The 21,737-nt window shown below is 41.7% G+C and overlaps 2 protein-coding genes across 10 annotated transcripts in view; one reads left to right on the top strand and one right to left on the bottom strand.

Annotated features, from left to right (window-relative positions):
- Positions 1-70: 70 nt before the first annotated feature.
- ACADL (acyl-CoA dehydrogenase long chain) lies at positions 71-16,268 on the bottom strand. The gene is made up of 11 exons (XM_051786790.1): positions 16,131-16,268; positions 14,002-14,163; positions 11,428-11,565; positions 10,814-10,978; positions 9,825-9,891; positions 8,408-8,572; positions 7,670-7,771; positions 6,338-6,451; positions 4,099-4,226; positions 1,921-2,007; positions 71-669 (listed from the first exon to the last, which is right to left on the bottom strand). The coding sequence occupies exons 1-11, from the start codon at positions 16,202-16,204 to the stop codon at positions 576-578; spliced, it is 1,296 nt and encodes a 431-aa protein (XP_051642750.1). The 5' UTR covers positions 16,205-16,268; the 3' UTR covers positions 71-575.
- A 57-nt stretch (positions 16,269-16,325) lies between these two features.
- The window catches only part of CPS1 (carbamoyl-phosphate synthase 1), a 190,819-nt gene continuing 185,407 nt past the window's right edge, over positions 16,326-21,737 (top strand). For 8 of the 9 annotated variants that reach the window (XR_007904400.1, XM_051786740.1, XM_051786744.1 and 5 more), the window contains exons 1-2: positions 16,571-16,863; positions 17,332-17,476. The gene's annotated coding sequence lies outside the window, so the exon portion shown is untranslated. Of the gene's footprint in view, positions 16,413-16,570; positions 16,864-17,331; positions 17,477-21,737 lie in introns of those variants that run through there. The other variant, XM_051786736.1, reaches the window with a different exon arrangement.

The raw sequence follows: 21,737 nt of genomic DNA, 5'->3' as shown, positions 1-21,737 counted from the left end.
CTGAGGTGAACACAGGCAGGGAGCAAGCAGCCCGGTTCCCCCTCGGGCTTTGAAGTAACGTAGACAAGCATGAGATTGCATAGAAATGCTTTATTACGTTTATTTGAACAAACTAAATAAAATAAGGCATTCCGGGTTAGATGTAAACATAAGGGTCAGCTGCACAGCGGGCGGCTGCTGTGCAGTGAGCAGGTGTATAGCAACAATAGCGAAAGTTTCAAGTTCTACTTCTCAAGGGGAAATACAAATTCAAAGTTACATTAACATTTAATTTTGTTTATTAGTTAAGAATATGACTCCTCTGGAAATATGATTCTGAAAACTGAGGGCTGGATTCAAAACTCTTGAAACAGAGTACTCCGTGTTGTCCAAAAACATTTAAAGTTCATTAGATATTAGATATCCTGCATATGAGCACACTGGTGTTACTAGTTGTTCTTTTTTTTAAGTGTCACTTCATTTAAAGAATATGATACACCAAATTTATTTACCTTACATTCTGATGCCTGATTTTATGCCATATATTAATATATAAAAGGATTCTCTGAGACTCTCCAAAGTAGTAAGCATCTGCCCTACTTGTCACTGACAATGTCTCTAGCAATAAGTTCTTTCATTATTTCGTTGGTACCACCATAGATTGGCTGAACACGGGCATCCACAAAAGCTCTGTGGGGGGGGGGGAAACAAAACAAAGCAAGGAAAGATTAAAAACACCTCCTTGGAATGGACATACAATCAAAAGAAAAACAGTTGTTTTATCTTTGAAGATCCCTCTTTTTAAATGCAATTCCTGTTGTTAAAGATGTTCATATTTTCCTAGAGGCTTTAACTGCCTAAAATATTATAACTTTGCAAAGTGCTGTGAACCAAACCGGGAATCTCCTAATTCTGCTTCACTATAGAGAGAACAGCTCAGGAGCAATGAGACATTCCCTGGAAACATGCATGTTGCTGGACCATGCTGATAATAAAACCCTGTATGGGCAACTACTGCACACACAGATAAGCAAGGATTTGAGGACACCCTGATCAAGACTTGCTGTCCTTCCTTTAGTAAAATAGGCTGCAGAACACTCACAAATTACATTCACTGAAAACACCCAGAAACAAGTTATTTTAAAGCAATATTTTATACTCTTTAATGAATTTAAAAAAAAAATCTAAACCTACTAATTAAAAAGAATACTTTATCTATTTATGACAACTGCACAGCAGTCCTTGTTTTGCTACTTCTATCCCCTCTGTTGTTTTGGGTTTGTTTGGTTTTTTGTTTTGTTTTTTTTTAATAAAATCAGCATCAAAACCTCTTACTGTGGCAAATGGCACTAATGGTGCACAACCTTCACAGATAATGCACAAGGAAACAGACAAAAATTTCCTGTCTCTAAATTCATAAAGTCAGCAAAAAATTGGGAATGGCAAATTCTTCTTTCTGCATAGAAATCTCTTAGCTTTTCATTTTAAGAGGTGTAAAAAAGCTGAGTGTAGCCCGGCATGCCCTTGATTCAGCAAGTTGATATCCTGTGGCATTATACAAGACTTAGACTGTATCAACATTTTCTTTTCTTCATACATACGCATTAATTTCAGATAAAATATAAAAACTAGCTCCTCTCATTTTTGTTTTTGCGGTTTTCCTTCTCTCTTTTTTTCCAATTAATATTTTCCTCTAAAAAACCCACTCCTATTTTGTGAAAAAACAGGTAATTGCTGAACAGCTTAAGAGTTATTTGGAGAATCAAAACAAAGCCTTCTTGCAGACATCCGGACAGTAGATTGCCTTTCAATAAAGACGATGAGAAAAGGAACAGTAAATCACTACTAACACTAAACAACTGATAGGGAGACATAAAGGAAGTGCCTCATTTGACTTTGCTGGTAATCTTTCATCATGCAAGTCTGAAATGTTACACTTACTTTGCAATTGGATACTCCCACATGTACCCCCATCCTCCATGCATTTGCACACACTGAGTAGCTATGCTGTTTTGGAGATCAGAACACCTTAAATGGACAAAAAGAAATTTGTTTTTAGAAGGATGTTATGCTGTGAAACATTACGAGAGATATGTTAAGCCAAAAACATAACATGACCAGTAAGAAATAAATACTGTTCAATTTAATGTATTCTCTTCATCAAACAGCTTTCAGAGAAGGAAAGGTTTCAAAACATTCAGGCTTGTTCACCTTTCTCACAGGCCAAGAGATTCCTTTTGTGAAGCACACAGATACAGTCTCTCTTCTTACCAAACCCCTCAGCTTTGCCAGAAATTAAGAGAAAATCAGGCTTCCCCCCCACCCATTCCCACTAGCAACACACTAGGATGCTCTCTGAGCATAACCATCACCTGGGGATAACTACATTTCCTCATAAATTTTAGAATCTTCAATTCTAAAAAGTACTGTAATTCTTCTGGGATTTGATCCCTGTAAAATATGGACTTAACAGCAAAATAAATTTTAACTGCACTGGAAGCTCAAGCCAAAGTTACAAGACATGAAAAAACCCACTTTCTAAGCATACAGCTTTCAGAGTGGCAACAGAAGGAACAAAACTGACAACTCAAGACAACTGCTTCTCATGGAAGAATGTAGGAGTCCTTTTCTCCAAACCATCCCTTCATTCAGTGAAATCTTTACAGTTTATTATACCAACTTTAAATCTGCAGCAGTGAGTTACTGCAACTGTCTTTCCTATATATTTTCCCAAATTAATTTAGGTATGTTACACAACCTATCACCACAAAAAACCCCCTCCAAACAACCCAGCAGATGTTTCTCCAGATGTAAGAAAAGAGATGCACAAACCACATTTTAAAATCCTTCAAAGCTTTAAGTCATATCACTGACTATACCAAAGGTTTGAAGCAAAATTAACTGGACAGAGTCTCCTGACACACTAGGGAATAAAGCAATTTTATATTCAAGTATTTTCTAGACCATTTAAGAAATTTTATGGAAGGGAGCCACAGGGACTCCACTAGTGAAAGGGGAAATCCACAAAAAATCATGATGCTAAACAGTTTGGGAAAGTGAGGGAGTTTCAAATGCCTTGCTTTGGGCAATTCGTTGATGAAGTAAGTTTGCGTATCTGAGCTGGCACTCGTTGTTTCCTCCTCCTCAAAACTGAATGCCTCTGCTTATGTACTTGATACTTCTAGGTAATCAGTGCCAGGAATAACACTCTATCAAAATCCTTCCTTCTACTGTAAATATTCTCTCTGGATCCCCTCAGCATTCTCTGCTCGTTTCCTCTATACTTCGTTTTAAAAGCCTAAAACCTGTAAATCTGTGCATCTTCCATAAAATTATTTGTTCGTTTGTGCGTTTTTCTCCCCTCTTGAGTTTGCAAGCAAACTCAAACCATCCAAATTCGTGTGCCACTATCTTAGATGTTTCCACTTGTCCAGATTTCTCTGGTTAAACCTAAGTTAACAGATAACACCACCAAGTACAGGATGAGGGAGGAGCAGTTCTGAACAACAAAGGAAAGCACTGTTTAGTCTCAGTTACAGTGACAGCCGTAGCCAACTATTTCTTCCCAAAACCAGACAGCTTTGGAAACTGGCTGCACCAAACAGCTATTGCTAAGTGACATTGACTAAAAAGTATCATAGAGCTTCAAATATATTCCAATTTTGCCTTTTTTTTTCTTTATAAAAGGCAAAACAAGCCTCATACCCCATTAAAAACAAAACAAAAAAAAACCACCAAAAAACTGCTGAACCCAACAAACATTGAACAACAATTTGCTACAGTAAAATGTAAACTTTGTCTAAATACCAGTGGAGAACTCACACATACTTGAAGCTAAAGCTGAATCCTGACCTTGTTATTAATAGAAGCCTATTTCAAAAGCATATCTTTATTTTGAAATTGATCTGTTTAACCAACACTGGTTTTCAATGTAACTAACATTTTTGCTGAGCACATGAGTAAAGTTAAAGCTAGTGGTCTCTTTTAGAAGCTGACAATGTTGCTTTAATCAGGCAGTAATTTTATCTTTTCATGAGTCCTTAACAGCTCAGTGTTTTTATCACTAGACTCTTGGCAAGATCATGCAAGTAACACTTCCAAAGGACTGTAACTACATACCAATACTTTGCCATAGAAGCTGTGGCAGAGTCCAGGCGTTTATCTGCGTGGAGCTGCAGACAGTTGTCCATAAAGGCTCGGGCCACACAAATTTGCGTTTTTATTTCTGCCAACTTGTGCTGTATCGTCTGGTTTTGGAATTGGATAGAAGGGGCAGAGGAAAGAGAGCAGAAGTAGTAAAGTTTAACACTTTAAGTAGAAAGTGAAGCATTTTCCAGAAGTATTTCTGTTAGAAATCACTATTTCAAACAACTTTGGCTCTGTACACCAGAAGATACCTTACTGTCCGTACAATTATGTCTTCACCAGTCTTATTAGAGAAAAGTACTGTCCTCTACTTCTCAAGGTCAACTCAAAACATGCATTTAAGAGAAAAAGCCATAGAGCCTGGCAAACAAATTCCTAGGGAGCACAGAGCAGGAGGCTCTGGGTGTTCCCTCTTGTGGGGGAACGTCTTTTCACTCTGTAGAGCCACGGATTTCCCCAATTAACAACAACATTTCACCATCTATTTAATGCTTTCCTAAGCATTCTTCAGAATTTCAGTCACATGCCAAGAGACATAAGCAAAAAATAAAAGAAATTTTAGGCCAGTAGAAAGTTTTTCAGCACTGAGTTCTGTCACATTGGAAAAGAGTTTCTAGATAGAAGAGGAAAAATCCATCATAAGGGTATTAAAACCAGACCAGGTAAGCTTCAGACCATCTTCTTGTAAGTCTGGTAGGGAGAGGATAAAAATATCAGCCAATAACAAAAGTTGTTTCTAAGCTCAGTTCTAGAATTGTATTAAAAAAAAAGATCATCTTGCTTCAAATATACCAGACCAGTCTACTATTACAAAGATAAGATTTGATTTCAAACACTGTAAAACAGCATGAGTAAATAAATTAGCCAAGGTAGAGCTCTAATAGAAAGGATTATTTATTATATGCATGCTCTAGCCAGCAGTAACAAAAAAAGGAAACTGAAGAATTAAGTAGAAATGTATTATTTTGGCAAAAATAATACACTTTATGAGGTGGTTGGCAGTGGCCTAGCCTAAAAAAAGGAAATTATTTTGGAGAGCTCTGCATACTGAGCTAATACAAATAAGAATCATCCCTGACCTACATTAAAAAATGGTAAAATATATTTCTTTTGTGTTAAAGTTGCATGGTGCTCATACTAAATTCCATCTGAAATTATGGATTCCTGAATGTTAACTTTAGAAACAGACAAAGATCATAGTCTCCTGAAAGATACCTGGCATTCCAGCCTCCAAAGGGCCCAGTTCTGGTGCCCTTCACAACTAAAGATTTGATTTTGACAAAGGAAGTCCCAAGACATAGAAATGGATTTTTTTGTTGTTGTTGTTGTTAATTATTTCAAAAGTATATTAAAAATGAGGCAGCCAACATCCTTAACTGGTATGAGTCACTTCTATCCTATAAACCCAACATGCAGGAGCTTGGTCTGCTTCAGCCCTAACCGCTAATGTGGTTTTCAGGAAAACTGTAATATCACAATCCTGCGCAAAGGAACATCTGTTTTATGACTGCAGCTAAAGAGCGTGGGCACAAACGTCTCAAAACACAGTTACCTACCCCTGTCAGGAGTGAGGTTTGCCCACAGAGCATAATCCAACAGTTTTACAGGCAGTCACACAAACACCCAACTCGCTGCTGGCTGAGGAATCTCATTACAACACCCACAAAGCCAACAAAAACAACACAAGCACCTCTGCAGCACCTGGGCAGCAAGAACACTGCTGGGAGTCCCCACCAGCACCAGCCTCTAATGCCATTTCTCTGCAATGCTCTGTGTGCAGAGGAACACAGTGCCTGCACAGGCAGCCTCCAGGATTCTGGGCAGATACAGAAACACATGCAGGTGTGATGGACCCTGTGATTATGACCTCTGGCAGTAAAATGCAAGCCTAAGAGCAACACGGGAATTGTTCTTCGCAGCAGCAAAGAGCCAGTATAGTTCCTGGCTACATATTTCCCTTCCAAAAGCAGTACTGCTGGGAGGTATTTACCTCAGTCATAAAATACATACACTAAGGCTTTTCTGGTGCTGTTTTTTTGATTATTTTGCTTTTCAAAAATGAATGATGGGCACAGAGGCAACAACACAGTCCAAACGTGAAACCCATGAAAATAATCCTTTCAAAATTTTGATTTGTTCACTATTTCACATACACAGACGTACAGGAAGCATACACTGGAATTTGTATACAAGTCTCTCAGTTCAAACTCACCTGCAAGTGTGCAATTGTCTTCCCAAAAGCTTTTCTTTGCCTCACATAATTTCTTGTTTCTTCAAACATGAATTCACAGCCAGCCAGAGCCATATCAGCAATTAGAAGTCTTTCCTTTTGGACACAAATGATGTGATTCAGTTGAGTTATCCTACATTTCTCCACACTAGATGCACAGTCGGGACACAGATGTTCAGTATTGTTCATTAAGAGAGGGGAGGCAGAAGTCACACAAAATATCCAACCAGACAACATTGCATTACTGAAATCAGCGAGTGGGATGAACACCTTGCTGCCTAAAGCTCACTTTTAGGTCTTAAGACAGGGTAGTGCTCTATCATGATGACTCCAAAACTAGCCACAAATCAACCACAGGACTCTTACTGACTGAAAAATTCACATGAAATTCTGTTTGTTATTGGTTTTCACTGTTCAGTCTAAGTAACAATATATTTGACAATTTCAATAGGATAACTCTAGAAAAAACAAAGCCTACAAAACCAGCTAGTTTTTCCTTCCTCATAACGTGGTGAAAACCAAAAACTAAGTGCAGAACAATTGCTTCTGGCATCACTGAAATCATCTGATGATTACGCTGAATCTGTTCATGAGTGTATCTATTTCTTTAAAGCTGTAATGTATATTTTTTTGATCAGGTTTTGTATTTACTGACAGTATAAAATTAAATAAATGTGATCTCTACCAGATGAGACAAATGCAAAGTCATAGTTTTGACAAAGCACAGTCACATTTTGAAAAACTACATTGCTTCTTTGTCCTCCCAAATAGTTCCAAAACTTCATAAACTAAGTCGTAACTGGCAAGGTATTTTGGCAGCTAAACGATTTTTTCACTTTGGAATATGAACAGAGTTCCATATATCTTTAATATGCTTCTACTGGTGGAAGAGCTAGAACAGCAGTGCTTGTTTCTTTTTTAAAGAGAATGCCAAATGCATCAGAGACCTCCAAGCTATATTTAATTTACTAACCAAAGTGGTTCCATAGTAAAAGTACAAAAGGAAACTGTGGTATGTTCCGTTTAATACACTACCCTCAGGTTCTTCAATAGCTGGGTTGTTGATTAAAAGATTAAAATTAAAAGATATGGCTTTGACCTGGTAGATATCAACATTTTTAAAATGCCCAAAGAATTGCACTTCTAGCACTGCATAGTTCAGTTAAAAAGCAGCAGCATCAACACAACATTGCCTACAGACATCCTGCTTCAGAGTCCAAGGTGACTCCTCACAATACATAAACTTCAAGACTAAGTGACAAAAATTGTCTTTGTATTCTTCCCACAGACAGCAAGCACTCACATTCCTCTTACCTGAGGGAGCTCTGCCATCAGATAGTAGAAGCCTTTGTTCTCTTTTCCAAGCAAGGCACTGGCTGGCAACCGCACATCTTCAAAAAACAGCTCTGCTGTGTCCTAAGAGGATTTGAAACACAACAGTTGATAGTCTAACATTGTAATCTCTTCGTTACACTTCTTTTGCCCTATTTTTTTTCTTGTTATTGTACACTCTAACACGAAATTATGGAATTATTTAGGCCAGAATGATCCTCCAGAGGTCATCTAGTTTATCTCCTATTCAAAGCAGCTCCAGAAAAACAATCAGCTGAGGGCCTTGTCCTATTTATGTGTTCCAAAGCTCCAAAGATGAAGGCTCCATGACCTTTCTGGGCCCCTGTGCCACTACCCGACCACTTCCATGGTGAATTTTTTTTCCTAATACCTACTTAGAATTTTCCTTAATGTAATTTATGTCATTTGCCACTTTCCCTTTCACTTTGCACCACAAAGAACCTGGTTCCACCATCTCTACAGCCTGTCCTTCCAGGTTCCCTCAGAGGGAACAAACCCAGCTTCCTCAGCGTCTCCTTGCAGACCACATTTCAGACTTCCATAGGCAAAATGAGCAGACACACTCTGCATGGTTGTGCTCTAAAGTCTAACAACTAGAATAAAACCACAGTTCCATCTTATATTTATTTAGCCATTGCTAGGCATTAAGTGGTTTAGGCTTCCTCCAAGTCTATTCCGTTAGGGGCCGTATGAACTCACTTGAGCTTTCAGGCCAATTTTGTTCAGTTTGCGTCCTTTGATGAAGCCTTTTGTTCCTTTCTCCACCAGAAAAAGGCTGATCCCATGAGCAGGGGATCGGGCCTCCCGGTCTGTAACCGCAACCACGATCACGACATCACTCATCCAACCATTAGTGATGAATACCTGTAAAAAAGGCAACTTGGAATAAAGCCATGGACTATGTGGAGAGAAGTTAGGAGAGACCATCAAGTAGCAGAAAGCAAAATTACACTGACACTTTCGCAGGTGAACCAAAAGGCAAGGTTCAAGCGTCCAGAATTTTAAGGTTTCTCAATTAAGTGTTTTGGAACAAGGCAGACACTAGTTTGAGAAGTATTATGTGGGGCAGAAGTGTCAAGTCACAGAATGCACACATCTGTTTCTTTTTCTGTCCCATGACAAAGAAGAATACAGTATCAAATGTAGATATTAAATGAACACAGAGATTCTCTTGTCTACAAATTAAATCAGCAAGGTATAATGCACAAAATTATCAATGACTTCTTGTCACTACTGCTTACTATAATCCTGTAGAATGACTCATGGACCTGCCAAATGGATCCATCTTAACTCTAGCAAAAGAAATGAGCTTCTTGTCCTGCTTGGCTTCAAATGAACAGCATGAGCACCTTTTGAGCACCTGTACATACATATTTGCTTGCACACACTCTCATCACTGCAGTTCTGCTAAGGTCAGAAGTCTCCATCAGTCTATGTTATCAGAAGGGGTACATAAGAAGATTAAGACATTTCACAGCTTTAAAAAAAAGCTCTGTTGAACCCACATTCTATTTCAACGCTATTCCTGCCTTCTTGCTTTTTTACTGCAGCAATGAAAGAAGAGGTTAATGCTTTGCAACAGCTTTACAACACACACAGAGCATCTGATACAGCTGGTTTTCTTTTTTTTCTGCTAACATGACCAGCAAGCTCCTGAATAAAGATTATGAAGTTTGCATTGTGGCAAAACATGTATTTACTCAGGCCACAGAAGATTTCACAAGTAGTATTGCATATATTTTATTTTTAAACCTCAGTATTAAAAACCAGCCTTGGTCCTGCTTATACTGTGCAGCACCTTTTTTTCCCCTTTTATTCACAGTTTAAGAGAAAACAGTCCTTTTGATAGCGTTACTGAAAAGCTACAAAAATAATCTAAACAAGCCCTCCCATAAACTGGTCTGTAAATTGCCAGTAACAAAAACATCTTAAGATCTATTAAAAAAAGTAACTGAGAAAAAAAAAACCACCCACAACATAACCCACACAAAAAAACCCCAAACCAAACACGAAGGGACTGGGAGGAGATCCTAATTGTGGTGCACACCCTGGTGCACTGTACTGGATGCATTCAGTTCCCAAAGCCTATGAGCAGCATGTATGTCTGTGCACTCACCTTACTCCCATTAAGAATCCAGTCACTTCCATCTTTTTTCGCATATGTCCGTACTCCCTGCAAGTCACTGAAACGAAATTCAAAAGGTCCTTCAAGAAACCATTCTGGAAGCTGTAATTTTTATCTTGAATTCTAGCCAGTACAAAATAAGGTAGATTTTATATCATCCAGGCATGGGCTCAGTGAAAACAGATGAGGATAGTGAAACACAGTGAAACAGCTGAGTGTAACACAGAACCACAAACACGCTGTGGAAAAGGATGATAAATCTATGCAATCATACAGGAGCACAAGGTCCCATTTTCCCATCTCTGCTTGTGGGAGGTGGTGTAATACAAGCATGGGTCAGCATCCCCTCAGGCCAATATGCCTTAAATGACAAATGCCAGACAAAACCACATCCTCTAAGCAGGCTCAGTCCTGATCAGAAGGCTCTGCAAAAAGCCATGGGCCACATCTACCATTTGTAGAAGCATGACACCAACAGGTTTTGCTCTTCATCTGTCCCTCTCTGTTTTGGAAATTAGCCAGCTCTGACTACTCCACGTGCTGGCTGCCATTCAATAACGATGGGCAAGGAGGAGTATTTCTCTGGAAGGATTCAGAGAAAAGAAAATAGGGTGCTCTGTTCCACAGCAAAAGCTAATAGTAAAGTCAAGCCTTCTTTACCAAGGTATGTAATTTTCTCCTATGTTTCATATTAAAAGTATGTTCACATGACAAGCAAGTTGGTAACTATAAATTTATATTGCAAAAGTAAATACAAAGCATATTTGCCCATAGCAGGATGATACAGAAACATACTCAGAGCTAATACCTTGAAATGACAAAGATGTAGTAACCTGTAACAGGTTTTTCAAGGTCCTACCTAATGTAGGATAGTCTAATCGCTAAGGTGACCATGTAAACCAGGAGGTTCAGAATGTTTTTCACTGATAAATCGATAGAAAGCACATAATTTGAGACAATTGGTTTAATATTTGGCTTACCTGCCAGCCCCAGGTTCTGTCATGGCGATAGCTCCAATGCACTTGCCTGCAACCATTTGGGGGATAAAGCGTTTAATCTGTTCTTCAGAGCCATAGTTTGCAATGTAGGGCATGACAATATCTGAATGAAGGCTGAACCCTGGGCCTGTACAGTTAACGTACATTCTGGGGAAAAAAAAGAGGCGGGGGGAAGTTCAGGAAAAAGTACTACAAAGACTTAAACACTGAACTCCACATCGTTACAACACAGATGCAACAACGAAGAAAATCCCACTACACAGAAGTCTCAAGAGACTCTGAGTTTCTGATAGGAATTTCATTAAGATACTTGTACCATTATTTAAGGCACTGGTACCATTATTTATAGAATGTACTTTCACAGCCAAATGGGTACCAGGCTAAAAAAATACTTCCCCCAGCCAGTGGAGCACAATGACACTTGTTACTCAAACGGTGATCCGGAATACTTAAAACAAGAGGGATTTACATATGTGTAAACTAACCTTTCCACAAGAAAGAGAACTCCATTTTCTGTAAGCAAACATAATGAGGACAACTCATGGAAAAAAAAAATAGTCATCACTGAAATACTTCCTGAAGCATCTAGTACTCACTGCTCCTCCCAGACAATGGCTGAAGAGAGAATATCCGCTCCAATGCCTCCATGTTTTTCAGCAATAGCAACACCCAGCAAACCCTGATGTCCAGCCTTTTCCCAGAGCTCCCTGCTCACTTGGCCATCCTTCTCCCATCTGCAAAATGAACACAAGAACAAGGCCACACATTAAACCCCCACATGCTACTGTTTATTTGTCATGGCTGCTGCTTCACACTGGAACACCAACACACAGTGTGAGGGTACCCACACAACTATGTTTCACAGCCAAGAAGCAGTGGATTAATCACAGGTTTTCTAATCTTCAAGTCCACAGATGCCACTGGCATTACAGGGGCACCAACTGTAAAACAAGTTTGAACTCCTGCTTCCAACATGTAACCTGACAGGAATTTCATTAAGACTTGTTATGACTGTTATACCAGACTGGTTTTTAGGAGATTTAGCCACAACCATCTGGATAATTACAAGCAGGTCTTTATCTTCACGACATTCCATTTTCCCCTGTACAAAATGAGTATAACACATCAGTATCTTTTGTGAAAGACTTCCACTCAGCCAATGAGAATTGCTTTATCAGAACCAAAATGCTATCATATTAGTCAATTTAATATAAAAATCGGTCCCTGTGCACTTAGAACAACTCATTACTGTATTTTGTGAAATTACTGCTTTAAGGTAGTTTCAAGTCTGTGTAAACAGATAGAGTTGAGGCTTAGTTGCTGACAGTTTGCAAACTTTAACACCATGGGAATCCCTCAATCTTAGAAAAATAGTTCCTCTTAATGGGATTTGCCAACTCAGTAGAAAGTTGGATAGCCATTAATGGTCCAGGTGTTTTTTTTATTGTCTTTTTCTTTAAAAACACAATTTTAAAATTATATGATAGACAGATTACATCGGAGACATTCCTCTGACACACCTGAGTGCAGCAGAGCTATATCACATCTCTTCTTCCACAGTTAATCAAGTATCTTATCCTACATATAGAATAGCATCACAGAATCACAGAATGGTTTGGGTTGGAAGGGACCTTAAAGGTCATCTTGTTCCAACCCCCTGCCATGGGCAGGGACATCTTCCACTAGACCAGGTTGATCAGAGCCCCATCCAACCTGGACTTGGACACTTCTAGGGATGAGTGTTCACAGCTTCTCTGGGCAACCTGTTTTCCAGTATTTAAGCTTTCTAGTGTTTAAGCTCCATTCCAGAGCTTTTGCTCCTACACTGGAAATCTTACACAAATCTCTCTTGACCACCTTTGCTTCACCCCTCCCCTCACTTTCAGGGCCATTCCTGTCTCTACTTCACCCATCGCCAGAGCTTCACCTCCTCACAATAATCCACAACTGCATTCACTGATGCCACATTTGGCTTTTCACATCAGCCCAGACAATTAATATACTGTGCCTAAAGCCTCCTTGTTTACTTGAAAGGTGTGAGAACAGATCAGTTCATCAGTCACTGAAGTGATGCAAGAACAAAATTTCAACTTGTTCCAGCCTCTCTAAGAAACCCCTGCGTCAGCACGACAGCAAACAGGATCTTCAGCAACCTCAAGCAGACCCAGTACCTGTTTACAAACCTTCACCACAAGCCTAACAACAGACAAGGGAAAACGTCTGGTTTTGTGGACAGAATGTAAGTGCACAATGGAAGAGCATAGCATACTACTACAAGGCTGTGGTTTGAGGATAAAAAAAACTAGCTGCCACCAACCCTGCTGTAAGTCCTTTCCATTGCCTCCTGCTGTTCATTCTTGCCCCAGAGCCACAATATTCCACCCACTCAATTGTGAGCTGTATCAGGACATTCACCTAGCAGGGCAATTTCAGAATAAGCCCTTCACTACCCCCCACTGTTTTCACTTCAAGTAAAGATACTACTGAAGCTTAACACTTTCAGTTCAGAACCACTTAATCCTCAATTTCTTTTCTTTCCCCAACTATAACTTGAGTGGATATAGCTAAAATTAGGGCTAAAACTACCCTCCAGCTCTAGTTCAGTGGAATTACAACACTTCTACTCTGTCCCATATTTCCACAGAAGTAAAAGTTACAGAAATTTAAACAAAGATGTTTTGTGCAAGTTTCTTGGTAATACATAATTCACCTTACCATGCTACGTGAACTTGTATGTTGTTACAAAATCTACTGCAATGTAACCTAGACACAAGAAGAATGCCTTTTTTAGTTACATCAGCCCCATGGGAACTGAACTGTCCCCTAACTCCATCCAAGACACTGGTGTCAGAGTTAATCCTACAAAGCAGGAATGCTTTGCTGCAACTCTTGCAAACTGCATTTGTTTGCTCATAGGCCTAAGCTGAGGATGCCACACTGCCTACACTGGAGCTCAGAGGATGTGGCAAATTTTGATTACGTGTGATTTTTCTTCACGCGTGATTTTCACAGGTTTGTTTTAATTCACTAAATTCGAAATACAAAGCTTGTAAACAAAAACTAATAACCTGTTTATCTTGTCATATTAAGAGTCACACCGCAAAAAAGCATTTTGGGGGAAAAAAATGCATATCATTTGGCAAAACAAAACGTTTAAGAGGTTATCTTACTCTGCGTGAAAAGGCAGCACTTCTTCCTGAAAGAACTTCCTGGCACTCTCCCTGAAGATGTCATGCTCTGATGAGAAGATTCTCCGAGTGCCTATATCCATCAAAGTTTTAGCAGAAGATGGTTCCAGGCGCTTCGTGCCATGTTCTTCAGTTTGCAGAGGACTAAGAAAGACAAATGAAAGCATCTGTTAGGGCACAGGCACTCTATTTATGTTTACACTAAAAGAGAGGAAACACCTGTGTTGCTAAACACAGGTTCACATCCCAACTCTGGCACGCTGTTAGGTCCAAAGGATACGCACGATAAATACAAAGACCTAAGAGACACTGCACTTCAGTGAGCTGTTAAAGGAGGTATGGCCAGACTAGCTTGTCCTCAACACTTCAAATAAATTGAAAACAATAATAATACATATATAGCTAAAATAATAAAGTTTCTGTTTATTAGAGATGCTAAAAATCATCGCTGCCTTCTCTCTCCCCCTGCCACACAACCTCCAAAATGCAATTCAGCTCATTTTAAACTGAGGGAATAGCTTTATGAACAAGTGAACTTTTTTGGTGAATTTTGTTCATTCTGTACATGCCTCCCCAAAAGCCCCAAACTTGCAAACCCATGACGCTGAAAATTCACATACTCAAAATAAAAGTGAGTGCAGGGTGGATTTGCACGCTCCAAAGGATGTATTGTATTCTGCATTATCACATATACTTAACCTTGAAAGTAATACTTTCTAAATCATTCTAAATCTCGGTATTTTTGTTGTGCGGGAAGGCCGATCTTCACAAAACTCTGATAAAAACATACATAAAAATAAAATGCTGCTTTAACAAAAAAATAAAAACTGGAACAGTGGTGTCAGTAGTAGAAACCCCACAAGAAAAGTATAGTTATGAAATAACAAGGAAGGGTTTATAAAGCTTTTGTAGGGGTTTAGAACATAAAGGATGACATAGTACTTGAAGGCTGAAATGAAATTTCAATTTATATTTGTGCATTGGATTCTTTTACCTGTTTTTATTTTATTGCCATAAAATATCAGAAATTTTAAGTAGAGCTGAGCTGTAGTAAATGGAAAAGGCATTCGCTGTTCCTTTCTCAAACTATTTTGTTAATCTCTCCTAAGTTCCTCAGCACAGCAACTGTGTGTAGTCCTGCAAAATTCAGCTGAGCCCACACTTATTTACTCTGTTATTGAGACGAAAGTCTTTATTTACTGCCACATGTAGTCACTCAGGCTCTCCCGGTGCAAAGGATTAAACACCCCAGAAACACACACTCTATTTATTTCTAATCGTATTTGTAAAAAAATGGATACAGCAACTTGAGTACTTTGTACCCCCAAAGCTAGGCACACAGTGACTCTCCCAAAAGCTCCACCTTATTTTTAACGCTGTTTAAGACGATGTTGAGCTTCCTTTAAGCCCCCCCCCCTTATGTTTAATTACGGCTCCCACCCTGCATGTCACACAGGGGAAGGGCCTGGCTGATCCCTTACGCCAACCAAAGCCCTAGGAAAGACAACTCCAAGGCCGGGGAAGGTGCGATCACACTCCTGCCCTTCTACCCCCTTCCCCGACCCCGAGCGCCTGATGCCACGGGGGAATGGTGTGCCCGGGCACCGAGGCGCCCAGCCGTCACCTGCTGCCAGCACGGGACTCGCTGTCCCCAGGCCGGGCCGGGAAGTGGAGCAAAGGTCGGGATATCGCGGCGATGCGCTGGGGCTCCCGGACCCGCCCGGCTCGGGGGGATCCCGGACCCGCCGGGCTCAGAGGGCTCGCCCAGCCCCAGCTGCTTCCTGCAAAGGGAGGACCGCCGCACACGTACACATACGCCTTTATATACACACACAGTGCCTGCAACCCTCCTGCCACACGTACAGAGCACACGCATCCACACCCCTCCGAACGCACACGGATGCGCACACCCGCCACACACACGTATGCATACCGAATGTGCGCACATACAGCTATACGGCCCCATCAACCCGCATACACGCTCCCCCCACGTAGATGGGCAAAGACACACACCGCGCTCTCTAAGGAGCCCAAACTCGGGGTGCCCTTCCACCCGCCCTCGCGGTGCTCCCCGGCGGGATTCCCCAGGCACCACGGCCGGCCGCGCTCACCTGGCCCGGGCAGAGAAGGGCCGGCAGCCGGGGACCCGCAGAGCCGAGCGTAAGCGAAGCAACCGCGCCGCCATTTTACGGGACAGGGCGGGGCAGCGCGGGGCGGCACCGCCGCGCGTGTGGGCGGCGGGGGCGGTCCGAGCCGCGGCGCTCTGTCATGTTGCGATTGATTCGTTACTGTCCCTTGCTTTCGTTGTCGCCGTCGGTTCTGTCAGCGATGCTGCTCTGCTTGCCCCGCGCGGAGGGTCATGCTGCCCAAAGCCTCTAGCAACGCGCACCCCTGTAATTATCCTTGCTCCCGCCTACCCGCCGTTGTAAATCCCTTCCGTGTTTAGAGCGGGATTACGGTGAAACGTGTATGATAAATATTTTTCTCATGTAGCTCTGAAGTCACGTCCGGGAGGGGAGCGGGAGCAGGGGTGACAGAGGTTTGTGGAGCGGTCCGCGTGGCCCCGCCCGGCCGCGCCTCCGTCCTCCCCCTCAGCACCCTCAGGGACGGGGCCGTCACCGTCACCCTCCCGAGCCGGCGTGAGGGGAAGCCGGGCCCCCTCCTCTGACGGCTGCCCCTCATCGGGCATTTTGGTCATTGTGCCTTTAGCCCACGTTGATTTTTGAGTGCTCCTACCCTCGAGGAGGTGGTTTATGATCACTGCTGTGCGTGGGTTTCCGAAGGGTGGAGCTGTTGTCCTGAACGTTACCCATCACGTAGCACCAAGTCGCACACTGAGGCGAGGTAAATCTATCTTTTTTATTCTAGTTTGCGCAAAGTAGGGACCTAGGTGGCAACCCACAAAAGGCTAGCTCCCCGGTCTTCAAAATTTTACACTATTTATACATTTTAAAAACCGCATACATTTCGTTACATGACCTTCTTATTAATACGTACTCAACCCCCTATTTGCTAGTTATACCTCTTGCTCATTAGTGCCTCATGCACAGTTCTTCTCTCCATTGCAGTCTGGAGTCTGTTTTGAGTCCATGAGTAGGTGGTCGTGATCTCCCACTGACAGAATTACCTTTCCCCCAGTTACTTCAGTGCTCATAACTGTACTGAAAATAAATTATATTTTGACTCAAACCCTTATTCAGATCTTGAGGAACTCGATATCAAGGGGGCATTACTTTAAGAAAAAGGAAATCGCTGGAGGTGGGGGAAAGGATAAAGGTTTAACAGTCTGCTTGTCATTCTTTGTCCCTCCAGCTCCTGTGGTCACCCTGCTGCATGGGGCACAGCCCCGACAGAGAATCCTTTTCCTGAGTCAGCCATCTGGGGAGAGTTTTGAGCTGCAAATGGGCATCTTTCACTGAGAAAGGAGCTCCTACACGCTTCTTTTACCAACAATACCGTAAGCTACAAATTGATAGATTAATTATAACTGATATCTAGAAAATAGGCATTACCCATCATCATTATGATTAATATGGGGTTAAAACAATGTACAGTCCCCATCAATGGGATTTTACATGCTTTCCTCGCTTCCCGTGTGGTGTTATGGAACCCTCAGAAATTATCCTCTGGAGTCATGAGATGACACGAAAAATTTAAGCAAAAAGGGAGTTTTAAGCCTTTGTGAAGTAAGATAATACGCAGGTACCCCCGAAATGCCAGGCAGAGGAAGGATTGTGGGAAAATTTATTTCCAAAGTTGAGAACACTAGACTTCAAAGAACATTACTCTTCAGGGTGTTTCAAACACTGAGCCTGAGGAAAGACACACCCTGTGTTCTTCTCAGGGCTTTTATTATCCCTGGACCCCACTCTGTGGGGCCTTCGACACGTCTGCAAGACTTACCTTTTTCTCCTACCAGGGAGCGTTTCTCTGGAATGCAGGAGAAGAAAAGGTCTAAAACTCTCTTTGGGAAAGATACCTCTTCTAGGCAGGAAAGTCTTCCTATGCAAAACAAGCTCTGATCTCCTCTCCATAAATCTTCTGTAAGGGTCTCTTACAGCCTTGGTGTTTGTTGAGAAATAAAAAAAAAATGCTGACAAGATTGTAATGGCTGAAAGCACAAAGCAGATTAGCTCAGAAGATATTTTTCATTTTAAGCTAATACTTTATTGGGAGGAGAATTGTACAAAATCTGTTGAGAGAATGCCCATGGTTTGTATGTTTTTGTATATTGATCCATAGTCTAAACTAAGTTGTAAAGTTTTTTCAGTGTATACATATAAAAAAAATCTTTCATTTGATCAGTACTGTTTTCAACTATTGTGTTCCTGCACCCTAAGCCAGGAGATGGCACTACAGGAATTCCTATGGATGGGCCTACCTGAAAGCAGCCTAGCGTCTCTAAGGGCATGTGTGTTTTTAGTGTGACATACTGGCAATGCACAGAGTTGTCTGTCTGTAGTTACAGGCAGAAGCACCTGCATTACAAAACCAGTTGGAGCCTGGAAACTTGTGCTATTTTTTCATTTTGGAGTCTGATCTCATATTATTATATCAGAGTAGGCAGGAGGGAACCATGCAGGGGCAGCTGGGAGAGAACTGACTGGGAGTTTGGTGGGAATTACTGCATTTGGATGCCCAGAGGTAAAATCTGGCTATGCTTACGAGGCCCTGTCAGGTACAGCAGCCTCTTGGGAAGTGCCTTCCTTACACTGGTATAGGCTCCTGGGTGAGCTCAGCACTTTGGTCTCAGATCTGTTAGCAAACAGGAGGCTGATAAGGAGATTCCCATTCCCAGAGATGCCAGGTCACCCCGTTTACAGTCTTGGCAGCTTTGCTGTAGCAAGAAAATCTAGCAGGACATATCCCATCACCCACACACAGGGTGAAGGGATAAGAGAGCTGAGAGATGGTAGATCCTGTCCTAAGCCACAGAAAAGTAAACTTTGTCCAGGTTTCAAGTATCGGTTCCTGGTATCAGGAAATGCCTCAAAACAGACAGTGGCTAGCAGACTGACATTTTGCATACCATTTTTGGGGGGGAAGAAGTGTGGGTATAAAGAATCAGTTATTAAGAACGATGGAAGGTTTTGTTTGTTTGGGGGTTTTTGAGGTTTTTTTAAATGTTCTTGCAGAAAACAGACTTGAAGTAGACAGTGCAGCAGGGCAGAGTGCAAATGCATTGTTGGCCTTGTAGATGCTGTTTCCAGCTTGGAATTGTGCTTTTCTTGCAACAACCTAATGGAACTGTAATGAGATACAGCATAGCCTGGCATAACTGACAGTGCTGTACTCCTTCCTCGTGCAATCTGGTCCCTTCACCTCCATTCCTCCTGTGGGTAAAGTCACAGACTGAGCCTCTAATTCTTATTTTCCACTGTTCTTGGTGACTCCTTTCTAACCTCTGGTACATATGGCTCAGGAGAGGGATATGGTTTGCCCTATGTTATTGGGTGCAAATTCTCCCAAATTAGTAGTTCTCCTGCTGTCATATTGCATATTTAGCAGGGGAATTTTCCATTTGAGACTCCCAACTGCTCAGATCTCTGTTACTTTGTGGTAAACACTGTGCCCCCTATCATACCCAGCACTAGCAATATCCACCCGTCTGGTATTAGAAGTGTTGCCAGTACAATGTGCAGACACCAAGTCAGTGGGCTCCCCTACAGTGTGTTACTGCCCTAATCTGAGAACTTTGTGACATCTGGGCTTTGTTACAAGTTGGTTTGGTTGAACAATGTCTTCTGAGTCACCCTTTATGTTCCTTTTTTTCACGATTTTCAATGTTAATACATCATTGCTACAGCTGGAAAGAACTTATATTCAGTGCCTTCTTTGCTGGGAACAATGTCTAACATGTTTACCATAGTGCATGTAATTTAAAGCATTATCTTACTGAAAAAAAAAAAAAGCACATGGCCTTGCTAAATACAAAGTTAGCAAATAAAGGTAGGTAGCCTAGAGGTTTGGTTAGCCATGAATAGCCTAGAGGTTTGGTTTCTGAATTGGTTATTTAAAGTTGATGTGCTGTCTTGTTTCAAGAACAGAGTACCAATTTAGCATGTGTGCCCATCATCAACTTTTTAATGTTGGCGTTATAGTGCAGGGCAAGCTGGAATAAGATGCAAAGCTCTCAGCTTACTCTGCCCTTGGTATGCAACTCTCCTTAGCGTGCCTCTGCATGGGGTCACACAGTGTCAGTCATGTGGGTGTGAGACGATGTGACAGAGAGACATGGGCTGCAGCTGATTTGTGTGCCTTCCAGTGGGCCTCCTCAGGGCAGGGGCTCCTGGTAACCAGCTCCCGTTCCTCTGTCCTGGCAGAGCACAGGCTGGCAGGAGAGCCATCTCCTCCAACATGTGCCTTGGAGCACCAGAAATGTCCCACAGAAAGATTCTCCAAAGCCTGCATATGAGGTCCAGCAGTAGCTGGGAATCAGCAGGGAGAGGCATGTGGGAGTCAAGTGTGGGAGTCTCATGACCTGAGAACATGACTTGAAGGTCTGAAGGTGATGGTGGCAGGTAATATCTTACCATGGGACACGTTTTGGTTTTGCCAGGTCTTTTAATATGAAACCTCAAAGTAACATGTTTTAAAAGGGTTGTCAATCTAGGATGCTGGCCTGAAACCTGTGCAGACATGTCTTTCTCTGTTAGGTAGCTGTCAGCAGTTTTCAGCATGCAGCAGTGCTGGTTTGGAGCAGGATTGTACGAGTTCTCAGTAAATTATTTCAAAATCCTTCTACCAAAGCTCAAGAGCAGCAGTTGCAGGGAGTGCTCCCAGTGAGGATGAAAGTTACAGACTGAAGTCCTGGTTTCCTCTGTTGGGAGAATTTGTTAAGTCTGGCACCAAAGAAGGAAACTTCAGCTACTCACTCAGGTGTTCACCCATCTGCATTGACTTTAGCATGTGGCACAGGGTGAAAGCTCTCAAAGAGGGCTATGAAGAATTCAGCAAAGTTTGTCTCTTGATCAGAGCTGTTGTCCTGCAGACCATTAAAAATGCACTTGATTTTCAAGCAACATGGATCAGAGCACCAGTTTGTAAAAGGCACAGAAAGGCACTTGCTGATCACAGCAGACATGAATATACTTATGGTGTTGCTGAAGGTTGAAAGCATTGCATGAAACAGGGCTGTGCTAATAAGGCATTACCTCCCAGAAAAGGGCTGCTACCTGTGTGTGTAATCAGTATTATGGTTGCTTTAGGATGAAACTATACTTCTGTACTTCTTATTATATCAGAATCAAAATGAATGGTATGCTGTGTGGTGGCATTAAGCACTCCAAATAGTGTTTTAAGCTACCTCTGTTCAAGCAGTACTGATGCTTACAGCTTCAGACTTCTTGTTCCTTATTGGTTTGGTCTTTGGGAGAAAGCTGCTCCATTCGGCTGGTTTAATAGAGCTCAAATGATAAAGACAACACTGAGATCAGTCCTCATGAACTACTTTTTCTTCAGAAGTGCCATGCAACTTTGGTGCCAGGGCTTGCCAGTCCTAAAATCTGTTGCTTTTCTACTCTTTTAACACCTTTTTTTTTTTTTTTAATGTGCAGAATACATTTGTATTGTTTCATGCACCAATTCTTGGGGGTTTAGATACAGTAGCTCTAATGAGCTACTCGGTATTTCCTCCATAGGTCTTCAGCTGAAATCAGCCTAACTTGGACCTTAGCCAAAACTCTTCTCACCAGTTCAGAGTTGGTGGTGTGAAAGGA

The sequence above is a fragment of the Manacus candei genome, unplaced genomic scaffold, assembly GCF_025592945.1.
Source record: "Manacus candei isolate 608988 ecotype Guabito, Panama unplaced genomic scaffold, ASM2559294v1 h1tg000023l, whole genome shotgun sequence".
Classification (NCBI taxonomy): domain Eukaryota; kingdom Metazoa; phylum Chordata; class Aves; order Passeriformes; family Pipridae; genus Manacus; species Manacus candei.
This window is presented reverse-complemented; position numbering and strand designations above follow the sequence as displayed.

Bases quoted from the DNA above. Each gene is read 5' to 3' on its own strand.
- ACADL (XM_051786790.1), bottom strand. From the start codon at position 16,204: ATGGCGGCGCGGTTGCTTCGCTTACGCTCGGCTCTGCGGGTCCCCGGC. The intron at 11,566-14,001 runs GTAAGATAACCT...TTCATTTTGCAG, and splicing joins GTGCTGCCTTTTCACGCAGA to ATGGGAGAAGGATGGCCAAG. The intron at 2,008-4,098 runs GTATGTAGTTAC...TGTCCATTTAAG, and splicing joins GCTTCTATGGCAAAGTATTG to GTGTTCTGATCTCCAAAACA.